The sequence below is a fragment of the Pogoniulus pusillus genome, chromosome 36 (genome assembly GCF_015220805.1).
Source record: "Pogoniulus pusillus isolate bPogPus1 chromosome 36, bPogPus1.pri, whole genome shotgun sequence".
In the NCBI taxonomy this organism is placed as follows: domain Eukaryota; kingdom Metazoa; phylum Chordata; class Aves; order Piciformes; family Lybiidae; genus Pogoniulus; species Pogoniulus pusillus.
The window spans coordinates 3,720,311-3,745,976 of NC_087299.1; the positions used below are offsets into that span (position 1 = coordinate 3,720,311).

At 53.8% G+C, this 25,666-nt stretch overlaps 1 protein-coding gene across 1 annotated transcript in view; it reads right to left on the reverse strand.

Annotated features, from left to right (window-relative positions):
- The window catches only part of TMCO4 (transmembrane and coiled-coil domains 4), a 47,811-nt gene that overhangs the window by 7,950 nt on the left and 14,195 nt on the right, over positions 1-25,666 (reverse strand). Inside the window, exons 5-12 of the mRNA XM_064172357.1 lie at positions 21,466-21,598; positions 17,980-18,077; positions 17,128-17,271; positions 15,958-16,077; positions 12,418-12,582; positions 10,952-11,088; positions 9,077-9,161; positions 5,007-5,124 (exon numbers count right to left, since the gene is read on the reverse strand). Of these exons, the coding sequence (XP_064028427.1) occupies positions 5,007-5,124; positions 9,077-9,161; positions 10,952-11,088; positions 12,418-12,582; positions 15,958-16,077; positions 17,128-17,271; positions 17,980-18,077; positions 21,466-21,598 (1,000 nt within the window). The remainder of the gene's footprint in view (positions 1-5,006; positions 5,125-9,076; positions 9,162-10,951; positions 11,089-12,417; positions 12,583-15,957; positions 16,078-17,127; positions 17,272-17,979; positions 18,078-21,465; positions 21,599-25,666) is intronic.

Here is a 25,666-nt window from a genome sequence, read left to right on the forward strand (position 1 = left end):
TTCCCACTGTAAAGCACTGCCATAAGCCACTGTGGCAGGCTCAGGGGGGTGAGAAGAGAAGGTGATGTGTCCTCTGGAAACACAGAGCCTCTTCTCCTGTGCTCAGCAGCAGCATGAACTGCTGGAGCTGCAGATGGCCCTGCTGGCTGCAGGGAGCTTGAGCCAGATGAGCTTTAAAGGTGCCCTCCAAAATACCTCATGGTTCTGCCCCTTGGCTCTGCTCTGCTGAGACCTCACCTCCAATCCTGCCTCCAGGGCTGCTGAACTCAGCACAAGCAGGACACAGAGCTGTGGAGAGAGGCCAGAGGAGGCCACAATGATCAGCCAAGCTGGAGGAGCTCTGCTGTGAGCACAGGCTGAGGGAGCTGAGGCTGTGCAGCCTGGAGAGGAGTCCAGGGGCACCTCAGAGCTGCCTGCCAGTGCCTGCAGGGATCCTGCAGGAAGGCTGCAGAAGGACTTGTGCTGAGTGTGTCTGGAGTCAGGACAAGGGGGAATGGTTTGAAGCTGAGGGAGAGCAGGGTTAGAGTGGAGCTGAGGAAGAGCAGGGTTAGAGTGGAGCTGAGGAAGCAGAGTGGTGAGACACTGGAATAGCTTCCCTGGAGAAGCTGTGGATGCCTCTTCCCTGGAAGTTTTTAAGGCCAGGTTGGATGAGGCCTTGAGCAGCCAAGTCTAGCTGAGAGGTGTCCCTGCCCGTGGGCAGGGGAGTTGGAGCAGATGATCTCTGAGGTCCCTTCCAACCTGAGCCCTCCTCTGGCAGGTCCCAGGCACCTCACTGCCACTGCACTCTGCAGAGCAGAGTTGGGTGCCAGTGGAATTTGTCCCCTGTGCTGGCAGCAGGTGGAACTGCACCTGCACAGATGCCCAATTCTGGCTGCTCCTGTGCACCCCAGCAGGGTCTCCACGTGAGGCTGTAAGCCTGGGCAGAGCTCTGGAAGATCTTTGCACCACATCCACACCACTCAGGCAGCAGTTCCCACAGGAGCTGAGCCACTCTAACTCCTCAGGCTAAGGTTCCCCACTGGGGATCTGTAAACCCTGCTGTGCAATGGGATGGGACAGCTCTGACAGTTGGCTTTCCCCTTCCAGCTCCTTCCAGACTTCAAAGCCAAGGAAGACAGGCACCACTGGGCTGAAGCTCTACAAATGAAGCCCAAATCTGATGGTGCAGGAATTCTATTCAGTGAAATTCAACCTGACCTAAAAAAGAGTTGCTCCTGAAGTGACAGAACGAGGCCACAGCTGGTAAAAGGAAGAGCCCAAAGCACTCAGCAGCAGGTGAGGGGAGGTCTTGCCCACAAAACGTTCTAAATTCCTTCTCTCCCATCTAATCTCCTCACAGAAATTCTCTGTGTCTCTCAGCCACCTCCTCAGGCTAAGAGAATAACCTCCAGGTACAGCACCTGAGGGGGCAAAGTAGTTGAGTATTTCCTGCTTCTTCCCATTTGTGAGCAGCAACTTGCAACTGCCACACCACTTTTTTCACTCAACACTCGAGAGAGGATCTCTTGCCCAAGCAGATGTGTCCAGAGAAGGGCCACGAGGATGAGCAGAGGGCTGGAGCTGCTCTGCTATGGAGACAAACTCAGAGAGCTGAGGCTGTTCAGTCTGGAGGAGAGAAGGCTCTGAGGAGACCTTGTTGGGGCCTTCCATTACCTGCAGGGAGGCTGTAGCCAGGTGGGGTTGGGCTCTGCTGCCAGGCAAACAGCAACAGGATCAGGAGCAGTGTGGGCAGCAGGACAAGGGAGGTTCTTCTGCCCCTGTGCTCAGCACTGCTCAGGCCACACCTGGAGTGCTGTGTCCAGCTCTGGGCTCCTCCATTGCAGAGAGCTTTTGAGGTGCTGGAAGGTGTCCAGAGAAGGGCAGCAAGGCTGGGGAGGGGCCTGGAGCACAGCCCTGTGAGGAGAGGCTGAGGGAGCTGGGGGGGTGCAGCCTGCAGCAGAGGAGGCTCAGGGCAGAGCTCATTGCTGTCTGCAGCTGCCTGCAGGGAGGCTGTAGCCAGCTGGGGTTGGGCTCTGCTGCCAGGCAGCCAGGGACAGGAGAAGGGGACAGAGTCTCCAGTTGTGGCAGGGCAGGTTGAGGCTGGATGTTGTTAGGAAGTTGTTGTCAGAGAGAGTGATTGGCATTGGAATGGGCTGCCCAGGGAGGTGGTGGAGTCTGTGTGGCTGGAGGTGTTGCAGCCAAGGCTGGCTGGGGCACTGAGTGCCATGGTGTGGTTGGTTGGGCAGGGCTGGGTGCTAGGTTGGGCTGGCTGAGCTTGGAGCTCTCTGCCAACCTGCTTGGTTCTGTGATTCTATGAATGGCAGCTGTAGGGATGCAATGGACTTTAGCAGAACAGAAGAGGACAGGAGGTCTCTTCCAACCCAGCTGATTCTATGAAGTAGGATGAAGGAAAGCTGAGGAGAGACTTCTCATGGTGTCAGGTAGTGATAGGACCAGGGAGGATGGAGCAAAACAAGAAGTGGGGAGATGCAGATTGGATGTTAGGAAGAAGTTTTCACCATGAGGGTGGTGAGAGCCCAGGGAGGTGGTGGAAGCCTTATCCCTGGAGGTTTTTAAGGCCAGGCTGGATGAGACTCTGAGCAACCTGCCCTAGTGTGAGGTGTCCCTGCCCAAGGCAGGGAGGTTGGAGCTGGCTGAGCCTTGAGGTCCCTTCCAGCCCTGCCCATTGAATGACTCTGAGTGCACCTGCAGAGCTACAACCATGCAGGCTTGGGAACTAGGAGGAGATTTGCTTCTTTGCTTGCTGATAGGATGTGAATGCCCTGAGCTGCTGGCAGTGAAATTGATTTCTTTGTGTTGCACAAGGAGCCTGTGCCAGGGCAAATGCAGTCAGGTGCCACAACTGCTCTCATTTATGGCTTCCTGGAGGAGCATGGAAGCAGTGCCAAGGGGGCAGCAATTGCTCTTTCCTTATGCCTCATGACTAAACCCTGCAACTGGAGCCTGTATCCAGCATCCAGGGAACCTCCTGCCAGCCCAAAAAGGACAGAAGCAACAATTTCCAGCCTGACTGGCAGAAGGGGATTAATCATTTGTTGGCTTCACTTTGAATGCTTTGAGTTCTTCTCTTTAATTCTCCCTCCTTTTTCTCTCTCTCTGTGTTTGGGACATCCCAACACTTGGAGCTATCCTCAGCCTGAGGGCTCACAGCTTTAGAAGCTGTTTTGCTGTGTCCTTTGTTAATCTTCCTGCCTGCTTATTTCTCAATTAATTCCCCCCCCCATGCTTAGGCTTCCCTGCTTCATTGCTTCACTTCAATTTCCCCTCTCCTGATTGTGCTGGTTGCAGTGTTCTTGTCACAATGAGCTTCCAATACGCAGTCATTAGGGTTGATAGTGTCACTTGAATTCTTAATGCCTTTACTCGCGGCTTGCTGCAGCTCTTTTGTGCCTCTCAACCTCCCTCTTCTCGCCCAGCAGATTCACAAATTGCATTGGGGTTGGAAGGGATCCTCAAAGGTCTTCTTGTGCAACCCCCCTGCAGGCAGCAGGGACACCTCCAAGGAGAGCAGGCTGCACAGGGACACAGCAAGCCTGACCTTGAATGTCTCCAGGGGTGGGACCTCAAGCACAGCCCTGGGCAGCCTGTGCCAGTGTCTCACCACTCTCCTTGTGCAGAACTTCCTCCTCATGTCCAACCTAAACCTGCCCTGCTCCAGTTTCAAACCACTGCCCTCATCCTGTCCCCACAGGCCCTTCTGAACAGTCCCTCCCCAGCCTGCCCGGAGGTCCCTTCAGATACTGAAATGCAGCTCTAAGCCCTCCCTGGAGCCTTCTCCTCTCCAGGCTGCACAGCCCCAACTCTGCCAGCCTGTCCCCATAGCAGAGGTTCTCCAGCCCTCTGATCATCTTTGTGGCCCCCTCTGGACCCTCTCCTTGTGTTGTGGTCCCCAGACACAGCAGTGAGGTCTCACAGAGCAGAGCCGAGCAGAGGGGCAGGATCCCCTCTCTCCATCTCTGCCCACACTGCTTTGGATGCAGCTCCTGGGCTGCCAGTGCCCACTGCTGGCTCCTGCCCAGCTTCTCACCCAGCAGCACCCCCAAGTCCTTTATTGCAGGGCTGCTCTCAACCTCACCACCCCCCAGCCTGGATTGATATGAAGGATTTCCCCATCCTAGCTGCAGGAACCTTGCACTTTGCCTTCCTGAACCTCAGGAGGTTCTCCTCAGCCACCTCTCCAGCCTGTCCAGGTCCCTCACTACCAACCCTCATCACTTTTAAGAGGCTGATATTTGCATTCATGGAAACCTTTCTGCTCTCTCACACCCTCAGTAGATTTGCTACAGCTCTACCTCCTCTGTCAGTAAAAGATGCTGTTTCTGTGGACTTCCTTTGACCAGAATCTGAGCCCAGATACAAAGAAACCTCCAATTTGCTTGAGCTGCTTCCCTTCCACTGCAGTTTTCACACCTAGTCCCCACAGCAGCCCCTGCTGAGTTGCATCTCAGAGCTTTTACAGCTCTGAATTTGCATTCTTTCCCTGTCAGCAAGCTCCAGGGCTGTGCTTGCAGCCCAAGGTGAGATTCAAAGAGGCTTCAGAAGATGCCACACAGCCCTGAGGCTGCTAGGGTAAGAGAGCACTGAATGGGCAGGACCTACATAGAACCATGGAATTGAGTTGGAAAAGACCTCCAAGGTCATCCAATCCAACCAGCAACCCAACCATGGCCACTAAACCATAGTCCCAGGTGCCATGGGCACAGGTTTCTTGAACACCTCCAGGGATGGGGACTCCACCACCTCCCTGGGCAGCCTGTGCCAATCCCTGACCACACTGAAGCCCCTCAAGCTCCCAGCTGGAGGCAGAGCAGCCTGTGAGTGTCTCCTGGAGACTGAACTTGATGGAAAGGCCTCCAGAGGGAAGAAGCTCTGTCCCCTGCTGTCTCTGAACCAATGTACTCACCAAGTACTCACCACCAAAATGTTCAAAAAGGGATTAAATGTCCCAAATCATTTCAGAGGGGGAGCAGGATAAGGGGGTGGGGGAGGGCTGGGCACACACAGACCTGCAGTAGCCATTTATGATCCTGCCTGACACCACTCTGGTGATAGCTTTCCAGTGCTTGGCTTCTCCTTCCACTGGAGCTCCCAGCAAGACCACATCCTCAATGATCCCTTCACAGTCTGTTAAGATGAAAGCAGAACAGCTCAGGGTCAGAAGATGGCTCAGAAAATCTCTCTTCCCCCACAGGAGAGCTGAGTTCTGGGCACTACAAAGCCCAGCTGGGAATGGCTTGGAGCTGGGAGAGGGCAGCCTGAGACTGGAGATGAGGAAGAAATTCTTTCCAGTGAGAGTGGGGAGACACTAGCACAGGTTGCCCAGGGAGGTTGTGGATGCTCCTCTCTGTGTTCAAGGCCAGGTTGGATGAGGCTTTGAGCATCTTGGGCTAGTGGGAAGTGTCCTTGCCCATAGCAATGGAGCTGGAACTGGATGACCTTGAAGGTCCCTTCCAACCCAACCCATTCTATGATGTAAAGACAGAAGCAAAGGGAAGGAGGATCCTGGACATCACTTTGGGTTGATGTTGAAGTGCCCACAGTTCTAGCTGGAGTCTCTACATGTGGGAAATTGGAGCTCTTGAGGCAGAGAAAGGAATGAGGCAGGAAAAGGCCTGGCCTGTGAGCAGAAAGATGCAGCTCAAGCAGCAGAGCTGTGTGAAGTTCTCTTCCCAGAGGTGTCTGATCTGGGTTTGCACAGCTGTTGGATCTGGGGACAGGGGAAAGAGGCTGCAGAGAAGTCGTGTACTGAGTGTGGAAAACCCTTCCCTTAGAGCTGAGCTGATGAAGAACATGAGCTGTAGACACACCAGAACCCCCCCAGCTTCTTCATCCTGCTGGGGGACAAGCAACAGTGAAGGCTTTGGGCACCATCAGGTGAGCAAAGTGGGTTGATTTTCCTCAAGAGTACTTGAACCTCAGCTTGAACCTTCACCTGACCCAGGGTCATCAGCTGCTGAAAAGGAATGTTGGCTTTGAAGCAGAATAAATCCTCCCCTCTTAGCAGACAGCTGCAGCTGGGGCAGTGCAATCAAAGGAGTGATGGAAGGGGAGACCTTGGGCAGCTCTGCTGCTTCCCTCCTGCTCTCCTCAGCAATGCCTCTGCCACCCAGGCAGATTTCTGTAGTGTGAGACCCAAACCCAAACCAGTTTCAGCTGTCCCAGGTCCCAGCTCCATCCCTTCTGTGCCTGTGCAGCAGTCCTGCACCAAACACTCTGCTTTTCAGCTCACAGCCAGCTCAGCTTTGTTAATTCAAGGAAGGAAGAGAAACAAATGAGCGTGTGGGGGAGGAGCTGCCCTGATCCAGAACGAGAGCCTTTGGGTTTCTTCAAGCAAGGCAACCAAACCTACAGCCCCCTAAGGATTCCCCTTCCACATCCCTTAGCCACAGCCCCAGCTTACTGCAGCAAGAGGCTGAAGCCCAGCAAAGCAAAGCCTGAAAAGCTTTCAGCACTCTCAGGACACACACACAGAGTAAAAAATAACAACAAAAAGGGAGAGAACTAAAGCCCAGAGCAGGATCTGGGTTGTGGGCTTCAGTATGGAATCAATGCACCCTCGGCAGGTTTGCAGATGGCACCAAGCTGTGTGGCACAGTCGACTTGCTGGAGGGCAGGGATCCATCCAGAGGGACCTGGGCACGCTGCAGAGCTGTGCCCAGGACAATCTCATGGCATTCAACAAGGCCAAGTGTAAGGTCCTGCACCTGGGTGGGTGCAATCCCAAGCACAGCTCCAGACTGGGTGGGGAATGGCTGAGAGCAGCCCTGAGGAACAGGACCTGGGGGTCTGGGGTGAGGAAAAGCTCAACCTGAGCCTGCAGTGTGAGTGCAGCCCAGAGAGCAACCCTGTGCTGGGCTGCAGCCAGAGCAGTGTGGGCACAGGGCAAGGGAGGGGATTCTGCCCCTTGGCTCTGCTCTCCTCACACCCCACCTGCAGTCCTGGGGACAGTTCTGGAGCCCCCAGCACAAGCAGGACATGGAAGTGTTGGAGCCAGCCCAGAGGAGGCCACCAAGATGCTGAGAGGGCTGCAGCAGCTCTGCTCTGAGCATAGGCTGAGAGAGTTGGGGCTGTGCAGGCTGGAGAGGAGAAGGCTTGGAGGAGAGCTTGGAGTGGCCTTGCAGGATCTGCAGGGAGCTCCAGGAAAGCTGGGGAGGGACTATTGACAAGGTCTGGGAATGAGAGGAGGAGGAGGAATGGGTTTGAAGTGGGAGAGGGGAGATTGAAAGTGGGTGATAGGAAAGGGTTGTTTGCAGTGAGGGTGGTGAGAGACTGGCACAGGTTGCCCAGGGAGGTTGTGGAGCACAGAAGCACCCAATGTGATCAAAGATCACATTGGGTGCTTCTGTGCTCCACAACCTCCCTGGAGGTGCTCAGGACCAGGCTGGATGAGGCCTTGAGCAACCTACCCTAGTGGGAGGTGTCGCTGCCTATGGCAGGGGGTTAGAACTGGCTGAGCTTTGAGATCCCTCCCAACCTAACCCATTCCATGAGTATGATTCTATGGCTCTGGTAGGATCACTCTGGATTTGATCAGATTTCAGACCAGAATTCCTCTGTTTGAAGACTTCTGCCTTAAACCAGCAGTGAAGCTCTGGTGCACAGCTGCCCACAGGCAAAATGCTGAACACCTCCAGGCTGGGTTGACTCCTTGCCCACCTACCTGGCTTTTATTGAACACTTGCCTGCAGCAAGCTCTTTATTCATTAGCAACTCTTTGTGAGGCTTAAATGGTTAATGAATTCAATTAGCTACACGGAGGGGGAGTGGGGAGGGCAGGGGGAAAGGCAGGCTGCAAGCACACTCACTGCTGACTCAACTCCAAGATGCAATTTCCATCCACTGATCACAATCAGTTGATTCTTTTCCCTCTGTTAAAAATAGAAGCTGTTAATAAGCAGCCCCACAGTGGGCTAGGAGCTGACAGATGGCTTTCTGCTTGGCTTTGGGGGGAGAAATCAACCAGCAACGTTAGCATCTCAGGGACTTAAATGGAAAGGAGGGCTCAGGGAATGAGATGCAAGAGCTACACAGAGCTGCCAAGAAAGGCAAAGCATCCTGTGCCAGGAGCATGGTGGGCAGCTCACAGGCTGATCTGGCAGCCCAATGGCACAAAAGGTCACCTCCCTGTTTACAGGCTGGAGCACCTGGAGGGAAGGTGGTGAGCTTAAACCACAGGGCTTAGAATAGAAGCATAGAAGCACAGAATCAACCAGGTTGGAAGAGACCTCCAAGATCATCCAGTCCAACCTAGCACCCAACTCTATCCAATCAACCAGACCATGGCACCAAGTGCCTCATCCAGGCTTTTCCTGAACACCTCCAGGGACAGTGCCTCCACCACCTCCCTGGGCAGCCCATTCCAATGCCAATCACTCTCTCTGGCAATGGCTTGGTGCAAAGGACAGCAGAATTTGGCTCCAAAACCATTTCAAAACCAAATGGGTTTAGGTTTGGGGTTCATTTTCCCTCCTGTCCTAAAAGAATCACAGAGTTGCTTGGTTTGGAAGAGCCAAAGGGCTCAGCTACTCCAAGCATGGTTCCAGAAGGCTGGGGCTGAACCATGGCACTCAGCATCACACCTCTGTGGCTCTTAGACACCTCCAGGGATGAGGATTCAAGCACCTCCCCAGGCAGCCTGCTCCAGGCTTTGAGAATCCTGTCAGGGAAGAAGTTTCTTCTCATGTCCCACCTAAACCTCCCCTGGTGCAGCTCAAGGCCATCTCCTCTTGTGCTGTCACTTGTTCCTTGGCAGCAGAGCCCAACCCCACCTGGCTACAGCCTCCTTGCAGGGAGCTGTAGACAGCAATGAAGTCTCCCTCAGCCTTCTCTTCTGCAGGCTGCACACCCCCAGCTCCATCAGCAGCTCCTCCCAGCCCTGTTCTCCAGACCCTTCCCCAGCTTTGTTGCCCTTCTCTGGACCTGCTCCAGCCTCTCAGTGTCCTTCTTGGAGAGAAGCCCAAACCTGAACCCAGTACACAGCATCCAAACTCTGTCCCAGAAGAACTCTTCCTCTTGGAAGAAGAACTTCTCTGCTAGCAGAAAGGGAAGGAGAGAAGGGTCAGAAGATGACCTTTACCTTTTTCCTGAGCCATCTCCTGCAGGCAGAAGTAAATGACTCTTGCTCCCAGGCTGAAGCCAATCAGTGTGACAGGTCGCTTGCCCTAAGGAGGAAGGAAGTGAGAAAGCACCATCACACTCCTCTCTCACAGCCTCCTGCCAGTGCCTCTGCAGTGCCAGGCAATGGTTTTAACATCCTCTCTTCTCTTTTTCCTTTCCACCAATCTCTTCTTTCTGCTTTCAGGTTCCCATGAGGGGAGCTGGCCTGGCTGGTGATACGGCTCAGCCACCTGTCACTTATGACCTGCATCTCTGTCTACAGAATCCTAGCATGCTGGGCTTGGAAGGGACCCCTGAAACCATCCAGTCCAACCCCCCCTGCTAAAGCAGGGACACCCACAGCAGCTTGCCCAGCATCACAATGGCCAGGGGTGGTTTGGAAGCTCTCCACACAAGGAGACTCCACAATCTCTCTGAGCAGCCTGCTCCAAGCCTCCAGCATCCTCATAGCTCTCCTCACCCTCCCAAGGGTTCCTGTTTGTGCCCATTTAACCTTGTCCTGTCCCTGGGTACCACTGACAAGAGTCTGGTCCCATCCTCTTGCCCCCTACCCTTTAGCTCTTACTTCTCCTCACCCTCCCAAGGAACCTCCTGGGCTCCTGTTTGTGCCCATTTAACCTTGTCCTGTCCCTGGGTATCACAGACAAGAGCCTGGTCCCATCCTCTTGCCCCCTACCCTTTAGCTCCTACCTCTCCTCACCCTCCCAAGGAACCTCCTGGGCTCCTGTTTGTGCCCACTGCCCCTTGTCCTGTCCCTGGGTACCACTGACAAGAGCCTGGTCCCATCCTCTTGCCCCCTACCCTTTAGCTCTTACTTCTCCTCACCCTCCCAAGGAACCTCCTGGGCTCCTGTTTGTGCCCATTTAACCTTGTCCTGTCCCTGGGTACCACTGACAAGAGCCTGGTCCCATCCTCTTGCCCCCTACCCTTTAGCTCTTACTTCTCCTCACCCTCCCAAGGAACCTCCTGGGCTCCTGTTTGTGCCCATTTAACCTTGTCCTGTCCCTGGGTACCACTGACAAGAGCCTGGTCCCATCCTCTTGCCCCCTACCCTTTAGCTCTTACTTCTCCTCACCCTCCCAAGGAACCTCCTGGGCTCCTGTTTGTGCCCATTTCCCCCTTATCCTGTCCCTGGGTACCACTGACAAGAGCCTGGTCCCATCCTCTTGCCCCCTACCCTTTAGCTCCTACCTCTCCTCACCCTCCCAAGGAACCTCCTGGGCTCCTTTTGTGCCCATTGCCCCTTGTCCTGTCCCTGGGTACCACTGACAAGAGCCTGCTCCCATCCTCTTGCCCCCTACCCTTTAGCTCCTACCTCTCCTCACCCTCCCAAGGAACCTCCTGGGCTCCTGTTTGTGCCCATTTAACCTTGTCCTGTCCCTGGGTACCACTGACAAGAGCCTGCTCCCATCCTCTTGCCCCCTGCCCTTTAGCTCTTGCTGAGCACTGCTCAGATCCCCTCTGGGGCTGCTCTTCTGCAGGCTCTCAGCCTTTGCTCCTCACAGAGCTGCTCCAGGCCACATCTTTGGAGCCTCCACTGGACTCTTTGCAGCAGTCCTCTGCCTTTTTGAACTGGGGAGCCCAGCACTGGACAGAAAGCTTTAGAAATGCTCTAAGCTAAGAAGAACAAACGTGGGCAGCATTCCTGTGACTCACTTGGCAGCTCCCCTCTGCAGCAGAGGCCTTCTGGTCACCCTCACTGCTTCATTTCTCAGTTCATTGTTCATTCTGAGCTCCCTGTAAGGACCCCACTTGACAGTCACCTATCAGACTTCACCTCCATGAGCCAAATCCCCTCCAGCCACCCTGGCTGGGTGATTTCTGGCCCCATTACCTGCTGTCGACTGAGCAGGACCTGTGCCAGGTGCTTGCCCACTTCAGCTGAGCGGTGCAGACAGACTCCCCAGGGGTTGTCAATGACACTGGCAACAGTCAAGAGGGATGTTGGCCAAGTCAAGGCTGTCACAATCCCTGCAGCACACAAAGCAAGCAACAGAGTCAACAATCTGGGCTGCTCTTAGGAAGATCAACGGCAAGACAGACTGACAGGCTGCAGGGGGTTGGAAAGGACACTCTGAGGTCATCTTGTTCACCCTCCCTGCAGGCAGCAGGGACACCTCCAAGGAGAGCAGGCTGCACAGGGACACAGCAAGCCTGACCTTGAATGTCTCCAGGGGTGGGGCCTCAAGCACAGCCCTGGGCAGCCTGTGCCAGTGTCTCACCACTCTCCTTGTGCAGAACTTCCTCCTCATGTCCAACCTAAACCTGCCCTGCTCCAGTTTCAAACCATTGCTCCTTGTCCTGTCCCCACAGGCCCTTCTGAACAGTCCCTCCCCAGCCTGCCTGGAGGTCCCTTCAGATACTGAAATGCAGCTCTAAGCTCTCCCTGGAGTCTTTTCTTCTCCAGGCTGAACAGCCCCAACTCTCCCAGCCTGTCCCCATAGCAGAGGCTCTCCAGCCTTGGAGCCCCACTCTGGGCCCTCTCCAGCAGGTCCTTGTCCTTGTGTTGTGGTCCCCAGACACAGCAGTGAGGTCTCACAGAGCAGAGCAGAGCAGAGCAGAGGGGCAGGATCCCCTCTCTCCATCTCTGCTCACACTGCTTTGGATGCAGCCCAGGCTGCCCTTGGCCTCCTGGGCTGCCAGTGCCCACTGCTGGCTCCTGCCCAGCTTCTCACCCAGCAGCACCCCCAAACCCTTTCCTGCAGGGCTGCTCTCAATCTCACCACCCCCCAGCCTCAAGGATTTCCCTCAACCTAGCTATAGGAACCTTGCAGTTTGCCTTCCTGAACCCCATGAGGCTCTCCTGAGCCCACCTCTCCATGGTTCACTGAAGCTCAATCCAAGCCAAACTGAGGATTTATCATTTCCAGCTCTTCCTTCTCAAGAGCTGACCTGAGAACTGCTTTGCTAGACTGAAGATAAGACAAAAAGAAGGAATCTGATGTTCTGCTCTGGAGGCAAGCAGAGGCTGTGCATGAATGTCAGCCATGTGCTTGAAGGGTGGATGCAAAGCAGTCAAACATAGTGTAGCAGCCCAGAGGAATAAGCAGAGTTGCACAAGAAGGAAGCTGCTTCCAGCTGGAGTTCTAAAGGGACAAGACAATAACAGAAGGACACCAATGCAGGAGAGGAAATGGAATCAGAGAAGCTTCTCAGTTCACTCCTGCAGGGCCAACACTGCCATGGGAGAGGTCTCCTCAGAAACCATCCTGGGTCAGGAAAGCTCCTTTTAAACAGGCACCAGCAGTGAGCCTGCACAGGAGCCAGCTCAAGCAGATCTGATGTGATTTAGGTTCTTACCTGACAAGACAGTTAATTTGAGGGCCTCTTGAGCCATCATGTTGACAAAGCCATTCAGCAGGGTGTCTAAGGCATGGCCAAGCTCCATCAAGTACTTTGACTCCCAGGCCAGGCAGTACTGCTCACTGGACTGCAGCATGCTGCTCCATGGGGCTGTGAAGCTCCCTGGGAAAGGTTGCAAAGATGGCAAGTCATGTCCAGAGCAAAGCCAACAACAGCTGGCTCCTGGCAAAGGAGTCCAGCACAAGAACCAGAACAGAACTAGCAGGACACTGGCAAGCAATGGTCATAGAATCAGAGACTGGTTTGGGCTGGAAGGGACACTCAGGATCATGTAGCTGCAAGCCCCTGCCAAGGGCAGGGACACCTCTCACTAGAGCAGCTTGCTCAAGGGCACATCCAACCTGGCTTTCAACACCTCCAGCCTTGGAGCCTTCAACAGCTTCAACTCTGGGCAACCTGCTCCAGTGCCTCACCACCCCTCAAGGGGAAGAATTTCTTCCTCCTGTCTGATCTAAATCCAGCTTCTACTACCTGAAGGGGCATTGTAGCCAGGTGGGGGGTGGCCTCTTCTGCCAGGCAACCAGCAATAGAACAAGGGGACACAGTCTCAAGTTGTGCCAGGGTAGGTCTAGGCTGGATGTTAGGAAGAAGTTCTTCACAGAGAGAGTGATTGGCATTGGAATGGGCTGCCCAGGGAGGTGGTGGAGGCACTGTCCCTGGAGGTGTTCAAGAAAAGCCTGGCTGGGGCACTTAGTGCCATGGTCTGATTGGTTGGATAGGGCTGGGGGATAGATTGGATTGGCTGAGCTTGGAGGTCTCTTCCAACCTGCTTGATTCTATGATTCTATGATTCTTCCAGTCTGAAGCCATCACAGAATCATAGAATCAACCAGGTTGGTTCTCAGCCAGTCCAACCTAGCACCCAGCCCTGCCCAACCAACCAGACCATGGCACTAAGTGCCTCACCCAGGTTTTTCTTGAACACCTTCAGGGACAGCAACTCCACCACCTCTCTGGGCAGCCCATTCCAATGCCAATCACTCTGCCAAGAACTTAGAACCATAGAATCAAGCAGGTTGGCAGAGAGCTCCAAGCTCACCCAGCACAACCTAGCACCCAGCCCTGCCCAACCAACCAGACCATGGCACTCAGTGCCCCAGCCAGCCTTGGCTGCAACACCTCCAGCCACACAGACTCCACCACCTCCCTGGGCAGCCCATTCCAGTGCCAATCACTCTCTCTGACAACAACTTCCTAACAGCATCCAGCCTCAACCTGCCCTGGCACAACTTGAGGCTGTGTCCTCTTGTTCTGTTGCTGGGTGCCTGGCAGCAGAGCCCAACCCCACCTGGCTACAGCCTCTCTTCAGGCAGCTGCAGACAGCAATGAGCTCTGCCCTGAGCCTCCTCTGCTGCAGGCCAAGCCTTTGTCAAAAGTGCCTCTGCAGCTCTCCTGCAGCCCCCTCAAATAGGTGGTAGCAGGGAAACATCTCCTGGAAGATTTTTGACTCCAGATTGGTTTACATCAAATTTAGGCTTTGTAAACAACCATGCAGCTTTAGCTGCCTTGGCAAAGAGCCTTCAGCATGGGCAGGCTCAGGCTTCATGACTCAGGGACTGACAAGACAGAGGGACATTGGCACTCGTTATAGCAGGACTGTTTCCTCCTACCCTGCCAAGTCCTGCAGCTCCATCTCCTCCTGCAGACCAGAGGAGGCCTGTTGTGAGAAAGATTAAGTGCTGAATGGCTGCATGGGCCCAGAAGCATGGAAGATCTCATCAAAATCCATCCCAGAGCATGGGGATGCTGGTGGAGAACAAGCTAACCGTGGGGCAGCTGTGTGCCCTGGTGGCCAAGAAGGCAAATGGGGTCCTGGGGGGCATTCTGAGCAGAGTGTGTCCAGCAGATCCAAGGGAGGTTCTCCTCCACCTCTACTCTGCCCTGCTGAGACCTCAGCTTGAGCACTGCCTTCACTTTGGGGCTCCCCAGTTTCAGAGGGACAGGGATCTGCTGGAGAGGGTCCAGCAGAGAGATATGAGGATGATGAGGGGACTGGAGCACTGCCTGAGGAGGAGAGGCTGAGGGCCCTGGGGCTGCTTAGTCTGGAGAAGAGAAGACTGAGAGGGGATTTAATCAATATCTATAAACATCTGAGGGCTGGAACAAGGAACAAGCCCCAGAACAAGAAGGGACAAGAGTGGTGACAACCCTGCCTGAAAGGGGTCAGTACCAAATGCAGTGAACTCTTCTCCCAAGGAACAAGCCCTGGAACAAGCCCCAGAACAAGAAGGAATGGCCTCAAGCTGCACCAAGAGAGGTTTAGGTTGGCCATCAGGAGAAATGTGGTCAGGCATTGGAACAGGCTGCCCAGGGAGGTGGTGGAGTCCCCACCCCTGGAGGTGTTTCAAAGCTGTGTAGCTGCTGTGCTTAGTGGTGGGTCTGGTAAAGCAGGGCTGATGGTTGGGCTCAGTGACCTTGAAGGTCTTCTCCAACCTAACTGGTTCTATGATTCTGTGACTCTGAAGACCACAGTGGATGGCCAGTTATGGAAGAAGAATGTCTGCCACTTGTAACTCCCTTTTAAGGACAAACAGGCACAAAAAGATTCCTGAAGGGACACCCTTGGCTTTGCAACAGTGCCTAGGAGCCCTCCAACCCCGAGGCTGTGCTCCCCTGGCAAGCAGAGGAGGGGAGAAGCCAACCTGCAGTGCTGCAAAGTGAAAATAACCTTCTTGTGACTAGCCACAGGAGAGAGCCATCCTTCAGCAGGAACAACACCCATGTGTGATGCCTCTGAACACCTTGGCAGCTCTTCTGTCGGGTTGCTGCACACATCAGCAGGCAGCTGACACATGGAAGATGACAACTTACACTGAGAACTAAAACACTGCAGCCTGCTCCAGGTTGTTCCCTGCTAGTTCACCTCCCAAGTGCTGGTTTGAACAGGATTTACCTGGCAGGGTTTTCTTGCCAATAACCCTCATTATCACAGTATCATCAGGGTTGGAAGAGACCTCACAGCTCATCAAGTCCAACCCTTTAGCACAGAGCTCAAGGCCAGACCATGGCACCAAGTGCCACGTCCAGTCCTGCCTTGAACAGCTCCAGGGACGGCGACTCCACCACCTCCCCGGGCAGCCCATTCCAGTGTCAATGACTCTCTCAGGGAAGAACTTTCTCCTCACCTCCAGCCTAAATAAGCCACTGTTGCAGTTAACTGCTGGGGGATAAACAGAAGGGCTCAGGGATGGGTGAGACATTCCAGCTAGTGGCTGGAAATCAGCCAGCCCAAACAGAGCCTTCCTAGCAAAACCATACAGCAATCCAGAGGCAGTCCTGCTGCCCTGTCCCTCCCAATTCCTTGCTTTCTCCTGCCTCTGTTTGGGGTGGGATAGCAGATTGAGTGACAAAGGCAAGTCAATCTGCTTTAGGTTCCAGGCCAAGCGTGGGGGAAACACTAAAAGCACAAACACTGCCTGGAGTGGGAGCCAGAGCCAGACCTTTAGGCTCCTCTCAGCTTCTGTGTCTTGTTCTTACCGTATTTGCCAGCAGAGAGCCACCCAGTAATTGCTATGGTGATGTGAAGCTGCCTGCCTTCAGTCAGTGAGAGGAATTCAAACTCCTCTATGGCTCCCACACGCTTCTTCATCTTGTAGCCTACACACAGCAAGGCAGAAACACAAGGCTGAGAAAGCAGAGGGACAGAATCACCACCATCATCATAGAATCAGCACAGAACAGCTTGAGGTGGAAAGAACCTTAAAGATCATCCAGTTCCAACCCTCTTGCCAAAGGCAGGGGCACTTCCCCACTAGACCAGGTTGCTCAAAGCCTCATCCAGCCTGGTCTTCAGCACTGCCAGGCATGAAACATCCACAACATCTCTGTCCCAGGGTTCTCACTGCCCTCATTGTAAAGAATTTCTTCCTAATGTCCAGTCTAAATCTCTTCTGCTCCAGTTTCAAACCATTGCCCCTCCTCCTATCACCACAGCCCCTTAGAAAAAGTCCCTCTCCAGCTCTCCTGGAGCCCCTTTCAGGTACTGGAAAGCTGCTCTAAGGTCTCTCTTCTCCAGGCTGAACAGCCCAAACTCCCTCAGCCTATCCTGTGACCCTCCCCAGCCCATCTCTGTGACCCTCCTCTGGACCTTCACCAGCAGCTCCATGTCCTTCTTGTGTTGGGAGCCTACAGTGCTGCCAGTGGGGTGTCACAGGAGCAGAGGGGCAGAATCCCCTCTCTCACCCTGCTGGCCATGCTTCTTTTGATGCAGCCCAGGATGTGGCTGGCTTGTAAGCAACCCCTTGGTAATTTAGCTTGGGTTGTTTTCCTTTCCAAAGCCTTCAGCCAGTCCCTCTGTTACTTAGAGCTTGGTATGGAGCCAACACGAAATCTGAGCTTGTGGGACTGGAGGGAGCCCCAGCAGAAGGCTTTTTTTTGCTGCTGCACATCAGCTGTAGCAGCTGCTGCTCTCCACAGCAGCATCCTTTGAAGCAGAGCAGCAAGCTCTAATTGCCTTCATCAGCCACAAACCAAACACTACTTTTCCACTTGGTCTTCAGGGGCTGCACAGCCTCTTAATCAGCACTGAAAGGAAAATTCACCTCAGCTTGCTTCCTTTGCTCTGCAGAGCTCAGCTAAGCCTCTAGCTCTGCATTCAGGCCTGATCCTGGCCCTCCCTAGCTGGGAAATGTGTGCTCACTCTCTTACCAGTCAGCCCAGCTCCAGCTGCTCCAAACAGTGATGCCATGACAGCAATCCCAGCAGTGGAAGCCAGAGCGGCTGCTCCAGCGCTCCCGATGATGGTAGCAGCTCCTGCAGCAACCAGGGGGGCAGCCAGACCCCCTGTCAGGCCTGAGGGTGCAAGCAGTGACATCAGCAAAGCACCCACAAAAACCTGGCAGGCATCTCCCTGGGCTGGCTGAGTACTGGGAGTGCTACTGAGAGAATAAGAGAATCACTCCCAGGATGGGTTGGAAGGGAGCTCAGAGATCATCTCCCCCATGGGCAGGGACACCTCTCTAGACTTGGCTGCTCAAGGCCTCACCCAGCCTGGCCTTGAACACCTCCAGGGAAGAGGTATCCACAACCTCCCTGGGCAGCCTATTGCAGTGTCTCACCACCCTCATGCTGAAGAACTTCTTCCTCAGCTCCAGTCTAGCCTTGCTCTCCCTCAGCTTCAAACCATTCCCCCTTGGCTTTGTCCCCAGACACCTTCAGCAGAAGTCCCTCTGCAGCCTTCCTGTAGGATCCCTTCAGGTACTGGCAGCAGCTCTAAGGTGCCCCCAGAGTCTTCTCTTGGCCAAGTACCCTCAGCTCCCTCAGGCTAGCAGAGCTGCTCCAGCCCTGGGATCATCTTTGTGGCCTCCTCTGGACTCACTCCAGCAGCTCTGTGTCCCCTTCAGGTACAGGCAGGGCAGCTCGAAGGTCCCCCCTTAGAGCTTCTCTTCTGCACACCCCCAGCTCCCTCAGCCTGTCCCCACAGCAGAGCTGCTCCAGCCCTGGGATCATCTTTGTGGCCCTCCTCAGGGTACATCCCCCAGAGGCCGAGGGCAGCCTCACCGATCACTGTTCCACCCCCAACGCTTGCCAAGCCAATCAGCAGGTATCTCTTCAGCTTTCTTCTCCTTTCCTTCTTCTTTCTTGAGGCTTCTGCAGTTCTGGGTGGGGGAAGACAAGAAGAAAAGCTGATGGGAAAGCCTGACAGGTTACAATGCTGCATCAGAGCTGCCTTTTACTCTCCTGACTGCAATTCCTCTGCTGGGACCAGTGAAGAAGGAGCATGCAGGTGTGGGCTGTGACAACAGGCACAGATTTATGAGCATGGACATAAACCCTACAGCTTCCCACTGATTCAATTGCTGACAAAAGCCAACAGATGTTACTTACTTGGAACCCCCTTCCTAAGAGGGCTGAAGCTTGTAAAAAGAAAGAAACAAGAGAGTCAAAAACGTTTCAATAACCACTGCAGTGCCTTAAAAAAACAACCAACCAACCAACCAACCACAACCACCACAAAAAAAGGCCAAGAGGAAGCAGGGAAGTGCTTGAAACAAAAAGGAACGAGGATCATTTGTGCCAGCAGAGAGGAAATGAAACTCTTTTACACCAGGAGTGCTTCTATTGAGCTGCTTTCTAATTGCACATCGCAGTCTAACGACCTCATCAGTAGCAAACACAGCCCTGAGCTCATTTCTCTGGGTGCTTTTTAAGCTGCATGTTAAGAGGCTTCTCAGAAACCTAAAAGAAGCAAAGATCTCCTCCTAGGCTCTGCTTTTGTTTGCTCTCTTACTTCCCACGTTAGAGAAAGAGAGAGGGCACTGGAGGGGGAAAGTTGTTCAGAGAGGAGGCTTCCTTCCAGCCTGCTCCTACAGCTGTGCCTTAAGAGATGAGGATGTTATCTTGCATCCAAACTTGGATCGTTTCCCCTTTTAATCCCAGCCTAATTGTGGATTTTCATGATCCATATAATTGCCTAATCCACCCTGGAACACCCTAAGCATATTGATAAAGCCAGTTGTAGAGGAGGCCCAAACAAGGTGCAGCTTTGCCCCAGGCAGCAGGAGGAGGAGGCAGCTCAGAGAGTGAAATCCCTGCAGTCAGTGGCAGAGGTTCCACAGACCTGCATGGCACAGAGACAGAGACCCTCCAAAACCCCATCCTGCATCAGCCTCTGCAGCTGAAAACAGCTGCCTGAAGGGGACCATAGAATCACAGAATGGTTTAGGTTGGAAGGGACCTCAGAGCTCAGCCAGTTCTAACCTCCTGCTATAGGCAGGGACACCTCTCACTAGAACAGATTGCTTAGGGCCTCATCCAACCTGGTCCTGAACACCTCCAGGGAGCCTGAGTCCTGTGGGTTGAAAAAGAGAGTTTGCAGCTACATCTTGCCTGAAGGTAGAGTCAGGAGAGCTGCTGTCAGGAGGAGTTTTTACCTGTCACTGCCTCCCTTCCCTAGCTGCTCCAACTGCTTCTGACAGTTGCTTCTGCCATCACAATTATCACTCGATTACCAGGCTGCTTTTTATCCACTGTGGTTAATTAACTGCCTCTTCTCTGCCCTCACTGATCTTGGATGTGCAGCTTCCTGCCTGAGCCACAAATGATGTTTGGAGAGGGCTTTTCTCGATGCCATTTCAGGTTGTTTTATAACAGAGTGGCAGGAGTGCAGGTTGGGGAGCAGCTGACATCATGTTTTCTGGTTTCTTACAGGTCTATGTACAAAGAAGAGGTTCCCACCTCCAAGCCAAGCCATGTTTTGTGCTAGTTAAACGGATTGAAGTGTTTGGAGCATTGGTCTGGAGCTGATGAAACATTTAACCTTGCAGGGTCTGGGCTCCAGGCCAACATTCCCAGCAGCAAAGGCAGAGGTAAAACCTCCTGCTAACAAGCATCAGTAAAAAGCCCTGGCACAGCTTCAGCCTGAGTCCCCTTCTTCTGTTGCTGGCTGCCTGGCAGCAGAGCCCAACCCCACCTGGCTACAGCCTCCCTGCAGGCAGCTGCAGGCAGCAATGAGCTCTGCCCTGAGCCTCCTCTGCTGCAGGCTGCACCCCCCCAGCTCCCTCAGCCTCTCCTCACAGGGCTGTGCTCCAGGACCCTCCCCAGCCTTGCTGCCCTTCTCTGGACACCTCCCAGCACCTCAACAGCTCTCTGCAATTCAGGAGCTCACAACTGGACACAGCACTCAAGGGGTGGCCCTGGTTTGAGTTTGTTTTCACAAGCCCCAGCAAAACAGTCTCCATTACTACCAACCTTGCTCCTGCACATCAAAACATCTCCTGTTCAGCACTATGTGAGCTCTGAGATCATTTTGGCTTTCCCTTTTTACAGTGTGCTGTAAAGTTAAGCTTGACTTGAAGAAATGCATGACAGAAAGCTCCCTGTGTCACATGCTGGGCCCCACACCTGAGCTGCACTGTGCCAGGGACGCTGATTAAAGCCTCTATTAGCACTGGGGTTGGTCTGACAAGCTGTTTGCTGAGCTGACAGAGAGAAACATTAAAAGTCCACCCTGGAGATGTTTACTGCCTTACAGATTGCTAAACCTCCACACAATGCCTGCCTGAGAAGTGGAAAGAAAGAAAACCTCCCCACATTTCTCAGAGCTAGCCAGATTTTGGCTGTTCATTGGTGGCAAAGAATCAGGAGTCAGGTCTGGAAGCAGGTGGAGATGCAGATTGCTGTCCTCAGAAGCTGTCTCTCTTGACTCCTAAGGCTGTCTCTAGACTACAGTTAAGCTGCCAAACAGGATGGAGAAGAACAAATCCATAGAAGGTCAGCAGCTGAGGGTCTAATCCTGGCATTTTTCAGAGCATCATCCTGCAAGAGACACTTCCACCTCTCTTTGGAATGTTGTGTGGCCTGCAAGGGCTCTCTGCAGAGATCTTTTGTCTCTGCATAGCTGCTGATGCCTTTAACCACAATCCATAGTGCTGGAAAGTGGAACAAGGAGATGAGGCAGTTCAGAGCAGCTCTCAAGCTTGGGTCTCAACTCTGAGAGCTGCTTGGATGATGAAGGGACTTGAACATCTCTCCTATGAAGAAAGGGAGAGACTTGGGGCTCCAGTCTGGAGAAGAGAAGGCTGAGAGGGGTCTGAGCAATGTCTGAGGGGTGGGAGTCAGGGTGAAGGTGCCAGGCTCTTCTCAGTGGTGCCCAGTGACAGGACAAGGAACAGTGGGTAGAAGATGGAACACAGGAAGTTCCACCTCAACTTGAGGAGAATCTTCCTCACAGTGAGGGTGCAGGAACCCTGGAGCAGGCTGCCCAGAGAGGTTGTGGAGTCTCCTGCTCTGGAGACATTCAAGACCCTCGTGGATGTGTTCCTGTGTGACCTGCCCTAGGTCATCCTGGTCTGACAGGAGGTTGCACTCAGTGTTCTTAGAGGTCCCTTCCAGTTAACATTCTGTGACTCAGTGCAGCTGAAGTGCTGGGAGGGCTCTGCAATCCTCCCCAAGTCCAGAGACCTGGCTGAGGCCCAAGACATCACTGCTGAGCTTTCCAGCTCCAGCTCTATTTCTCCATCCCATCACCAACCCAAATATTCTTACTCTGATTCTTCCTCTTTTTGATCTTTCAGGCTCTCAAGCAGAGATGCCTCCAGGACATCCAGCTCCTCCAAGGGGATTCTCAGCAGCCAGGTGATGTGGCAGATCAGCACCCTCGCTCGAGCGTCGTAGTAGCCTTCAAGAGAGGGAAGGCAAGAAATGAGTCAGCCTGCATGGCACAGGGTTAAAAAGTGAAGGGACACAACTGGGGAGGAGTGATCCATGGAAAACTGCAGGTTCTGAGCCTGGAAGTGTCCAAAGACATGTTGGGTGAGGCCTTGAACAACCTGGGCTACTGGAAGGTGGCAGAGGGTTTGGACCTGGATGATCTTTAAAGTCCTTTCCAATCCAACCCATTCTGTGACTCCAGGACTGGAAATCCTCCTGCTCTGCAGAAGAGTCACTACAGCAGAAAGTTGCCTCTGTGGCAGACAAAGGACATAAATTCTTGGGTTCTCATCCTCTTTTGGCTCTGTGGTGTCTCCTCCTCTGGAGACTTTCAAGCCCTGTCTGGATGTGTTCTTGTGTGACCTGAGCTAGATTGAATGATCCTGCTCTGGCAGAGGGGTTGGACTCAATTGATCATAGAATGGTTTAGGCTGGAAGGGACCTCAGAGCTCAGCCAGTTCCAACCTTCCTGCCATAGGCAGGGACACCTCCCACTAGAACAGGCTGCTCAAGGCCTCATCCAACCTGGCCTTGAACACCTCCAGGGAGGTTGTGAAGCACAGAAGCACCCAATGTCATCTTTGATCACATTGGGTGCTTCTGTGCTCCACGACCTCCCTGGGCAACCTGTGCCATTGTCTCACCACCCTCACTGCAAACAACTTCTTCCTAAAGATCTCTGGAAGTCCCTTCCAACCTCTAGCATCCTGTGACAGGTTGCCTCTAACAAAGAAATGCTGCAATGAGAGCAGTCCTAACTGGAAATATCAAATCTAGATATGGGTAGCATGAGCCAAGACACCTCTACTATGCACCAGTGCAAAGGACTGTACCACTGCTGGCAGTGTGAGTGCAGCCCAGAGAGCAACCCTGTGCTGGGCTGCAGCAAGAGCAGTGTGGGCACAGGGCAAGAGAGGGGATTCTGCCCCTTGGCTCTGCTCTCCTCAGACCCCACCTGCACTCCTGGGGGCAGTTCTGGAGCCCCCAGCACAAGCAGGACATGGAAGTGTTGGAGCCAGCCCAGAGGAGGCCACCAAGATGCTGAGAGGGCTGCAGCAGCTCTGCTCTGAGCACAGGCTGAGAGAGTTGGGGCTGTGCAGCCTGGAGAAGAGAAGGCTTGGAGGAGACCTTGGAGTGGCCTTGCAGGATCTGAAGGGGGCTGCAGGAGGGCTGGGGAGGGACTATTGACAAGGTCTGATAATGAGAGGAGGAGGAGGAATGGGTTTGAAGTGGCAGAGGGGAGATTGAAAGTGGATGTTAGGAAAGGGTTCTTTGCAGTGAGGGTGGTGAGACACTGGCACAGGTTGAGGGTGGTGAGACACTGGCACAGGTTGGCCAGGGAGGTTGTGGAGCACAGAAGCACAGAATGTGATCAAAGATCACATTCTGTGCTTCTGTGCTCCACAACCTCCCTGGAGGTGTTCAAGGCCAGGTTGGATGAGGCCTTGAGCAGCCAAGTCTAGCTGAGAGGTGTCCCTGCCCATGGCAGGGAGGTTGGAGGAGATGATCCCTGAGGTCCCTTCCAGCCTTACTGATCCTCTGCTTCCCTGCCCGCGCATTTGAGACCCGCTGCACGTAGATCTGACATGGCCCATGGCAACCTCTGAGCTTTACTTATTTATTACCATCATTACCAAGATAGCAGACTGCCTGGGAAGGCTTTGCAAAAGCTCTGGGCTCTGTTGAGAAACGAGATCAGCATTTCTCTTTGCTTCATCCTTGCTAGGTGTCACGTCTGGAAAGCCCAAGCAGGTGCCTGAAGAGCAGGAGCTTTCGTGCCTGCTGTCTGCTCACACACAGCTCAGCTTTACTCCTTAGCCAGCTTGGCACTAAGTCAGCCAAGCCTGGAAAGAGATTGCTTTGAAACTCCAGCAACAACTGACTTTGTCAACTGGCCATGCAAAACCAAGCAAGAACAAAGCTGGTGTGCTTTGGCATGCAGTGAAAGAGGTGGAGCAGCAGGCAGCCACTTCTTTCTGGTGTTAAAACAGAGAGATTTGGGCAAGGCCAGTGGTGAGAGGCAGCAAGGAGCATTTTGTTCATTCATTTGATCAGACTAACCCAGGGTATGGAGAGCAAAGCAGAACATTGGTGTAGGGCAAATAGAAGAGAGGAGGGAAATCACATTTGTTCATCAAGGGGTTTCACAGGAGCCTCCCCCCCCAAGGATTTATTCCTTGGATGGGTTTGGGTTTTGTTTGTCATAGAATCACAGAATGGGTCAGGTTGGAAGGGAGCTCAGAGATTATCTGCTCCAACCTCCCAGCCATGGGCAGGGACACCTCTCAGCTAGACTTGGCTGCTCAAGGCCTCATCCAGCCTGGCTTTGAACACCTCCAAGGAGGAGGCATCCACAACTCCCTGGGCAACCTGTGCCAGTGTCTCACTGCCTTCATACTGCAGAACTTCTTCCTCAGCTCCACTCTAACCCTGCTCTCCCTCAGCTTCAAACCTTTCCTCCTTGTCCTGTCTCCAGACACCCTCAGCAGCCTTCCTGCAGGATCCCTTCAGGCACTGGCAGGCAGCTCTGAGGTACCCCCAGGGTCTTCTCTTGGCCAAATACCCTCAGCTCCCTCAGGCTAGCAGAGCTGCTGCAGCCCTGGGATCATCTTTGTGGCCTCCTCTGGCCTCACTCCACAGCTCTGTGTCCTCCTTGTGCTGGGTTCAGCAGCCCTGGAGGCAGGATTGGAGGTGAGGTCTCAGCAGAGCAGAGCCAAGGAACAGAATCCTCTCTCCTGCCCTGCTGCCCACACTCCTCTGGCTGCATCCCAGCACACAGCTGCCTGCTGGGCTGCATGAGGGCACTGCTGGCTCCTGGGGAGCTTCTCAGCAACCAGCACCCCCAAATCTCCTTTAGAGCTGCTCTCAACCCACTCTGCATCCACTTGGATTTGTGCCTGGGATTGGCCCAACCTTAATGCAGGACTTTGTCCTGTGCCTTGTTGAACTTCAGGCAGCTGTCACTGGCTCACTTCTCAAACCTGCCAAGACCCTTCTGGGTGAATCACAGAAATCATAGAATCATTCAGGTTGGAAGAGAGCTCCAAGCTCAGCCAGTCCAACCTAGCACCCAGCCCTGGCCAGTCAACCAGACCATGGCACTCAGTGCCCCAGCCAGGCTTTAAACACCTCCAGGGATGGTGACTCCACCACCTCCCTGGGCAGCCCATTCCAATGCAAATGAATCGCTCTGGTTGCAAAGGACCAGAGAAAGTTCTTCCCTGAGAGAGTCATTGGACACTGGAATGGGCTGCCCGGGGAGGTGGTGGAGTCGCCGTCCCTGGAGCTGTTCAAGGCAGGACTGGACGTGGCACTTGGTGCCATGGTCTGGCCTTGAGCTCTGTGCTAAAGGGTTGGACTTGATGATCTGTGAGGTCTCTTCCAACCTTGGTGATACTGTGATACTGTGACCACCAGGATCGGCCAGTCCAACCTTCATCCCAGCAGCCTTCATCACCAGACCATAGCCACCAGCACCACAGCCACTCTCCTCTTAAACACCTCCAGGCATGGTGACTCCACCACCTCCCTGGGCAGCCTGTGCCAGTGCCTGACCACCTGCTCAGCAAAGAACTTCCAACATCCAACCTAAACCTCCCCTGATGCAACTTGAGGCCATTTCCTCTCTTCTAGCATTAGTAACTGGGGAGAAGAGACAGCTCCAACCTCACCACAACCTCCTTTTAGGTAGCTGTAGAGGGCACTAAGGTCCCCTCTCAGCCTCTTCTTCTCCAGACTAAACACCCCCAGCTCTCTCAGCTGCTCCTCACAGGTCATGTTTGCCAGACCTCTGCCCAGCCTCATTGCCCTCATCACTCTCTCTGCCAACAACTTCTCCTAACATCCAGCCCTGACCTTCCCTGGCACAACTTGAGACTGGGTCCCCTTATCCTGTTGCTGATTGCCTGGCAGAAGAGCCCAACCCCACCTGGCTACAGCCTCCCAGGTCAGACCTTCTCTGCCATGACACACACACACACTTTTCTGGCACGTGAAGGAGCTGAAGAGTTGCTCAATTTTTATCAGCATTATTAAT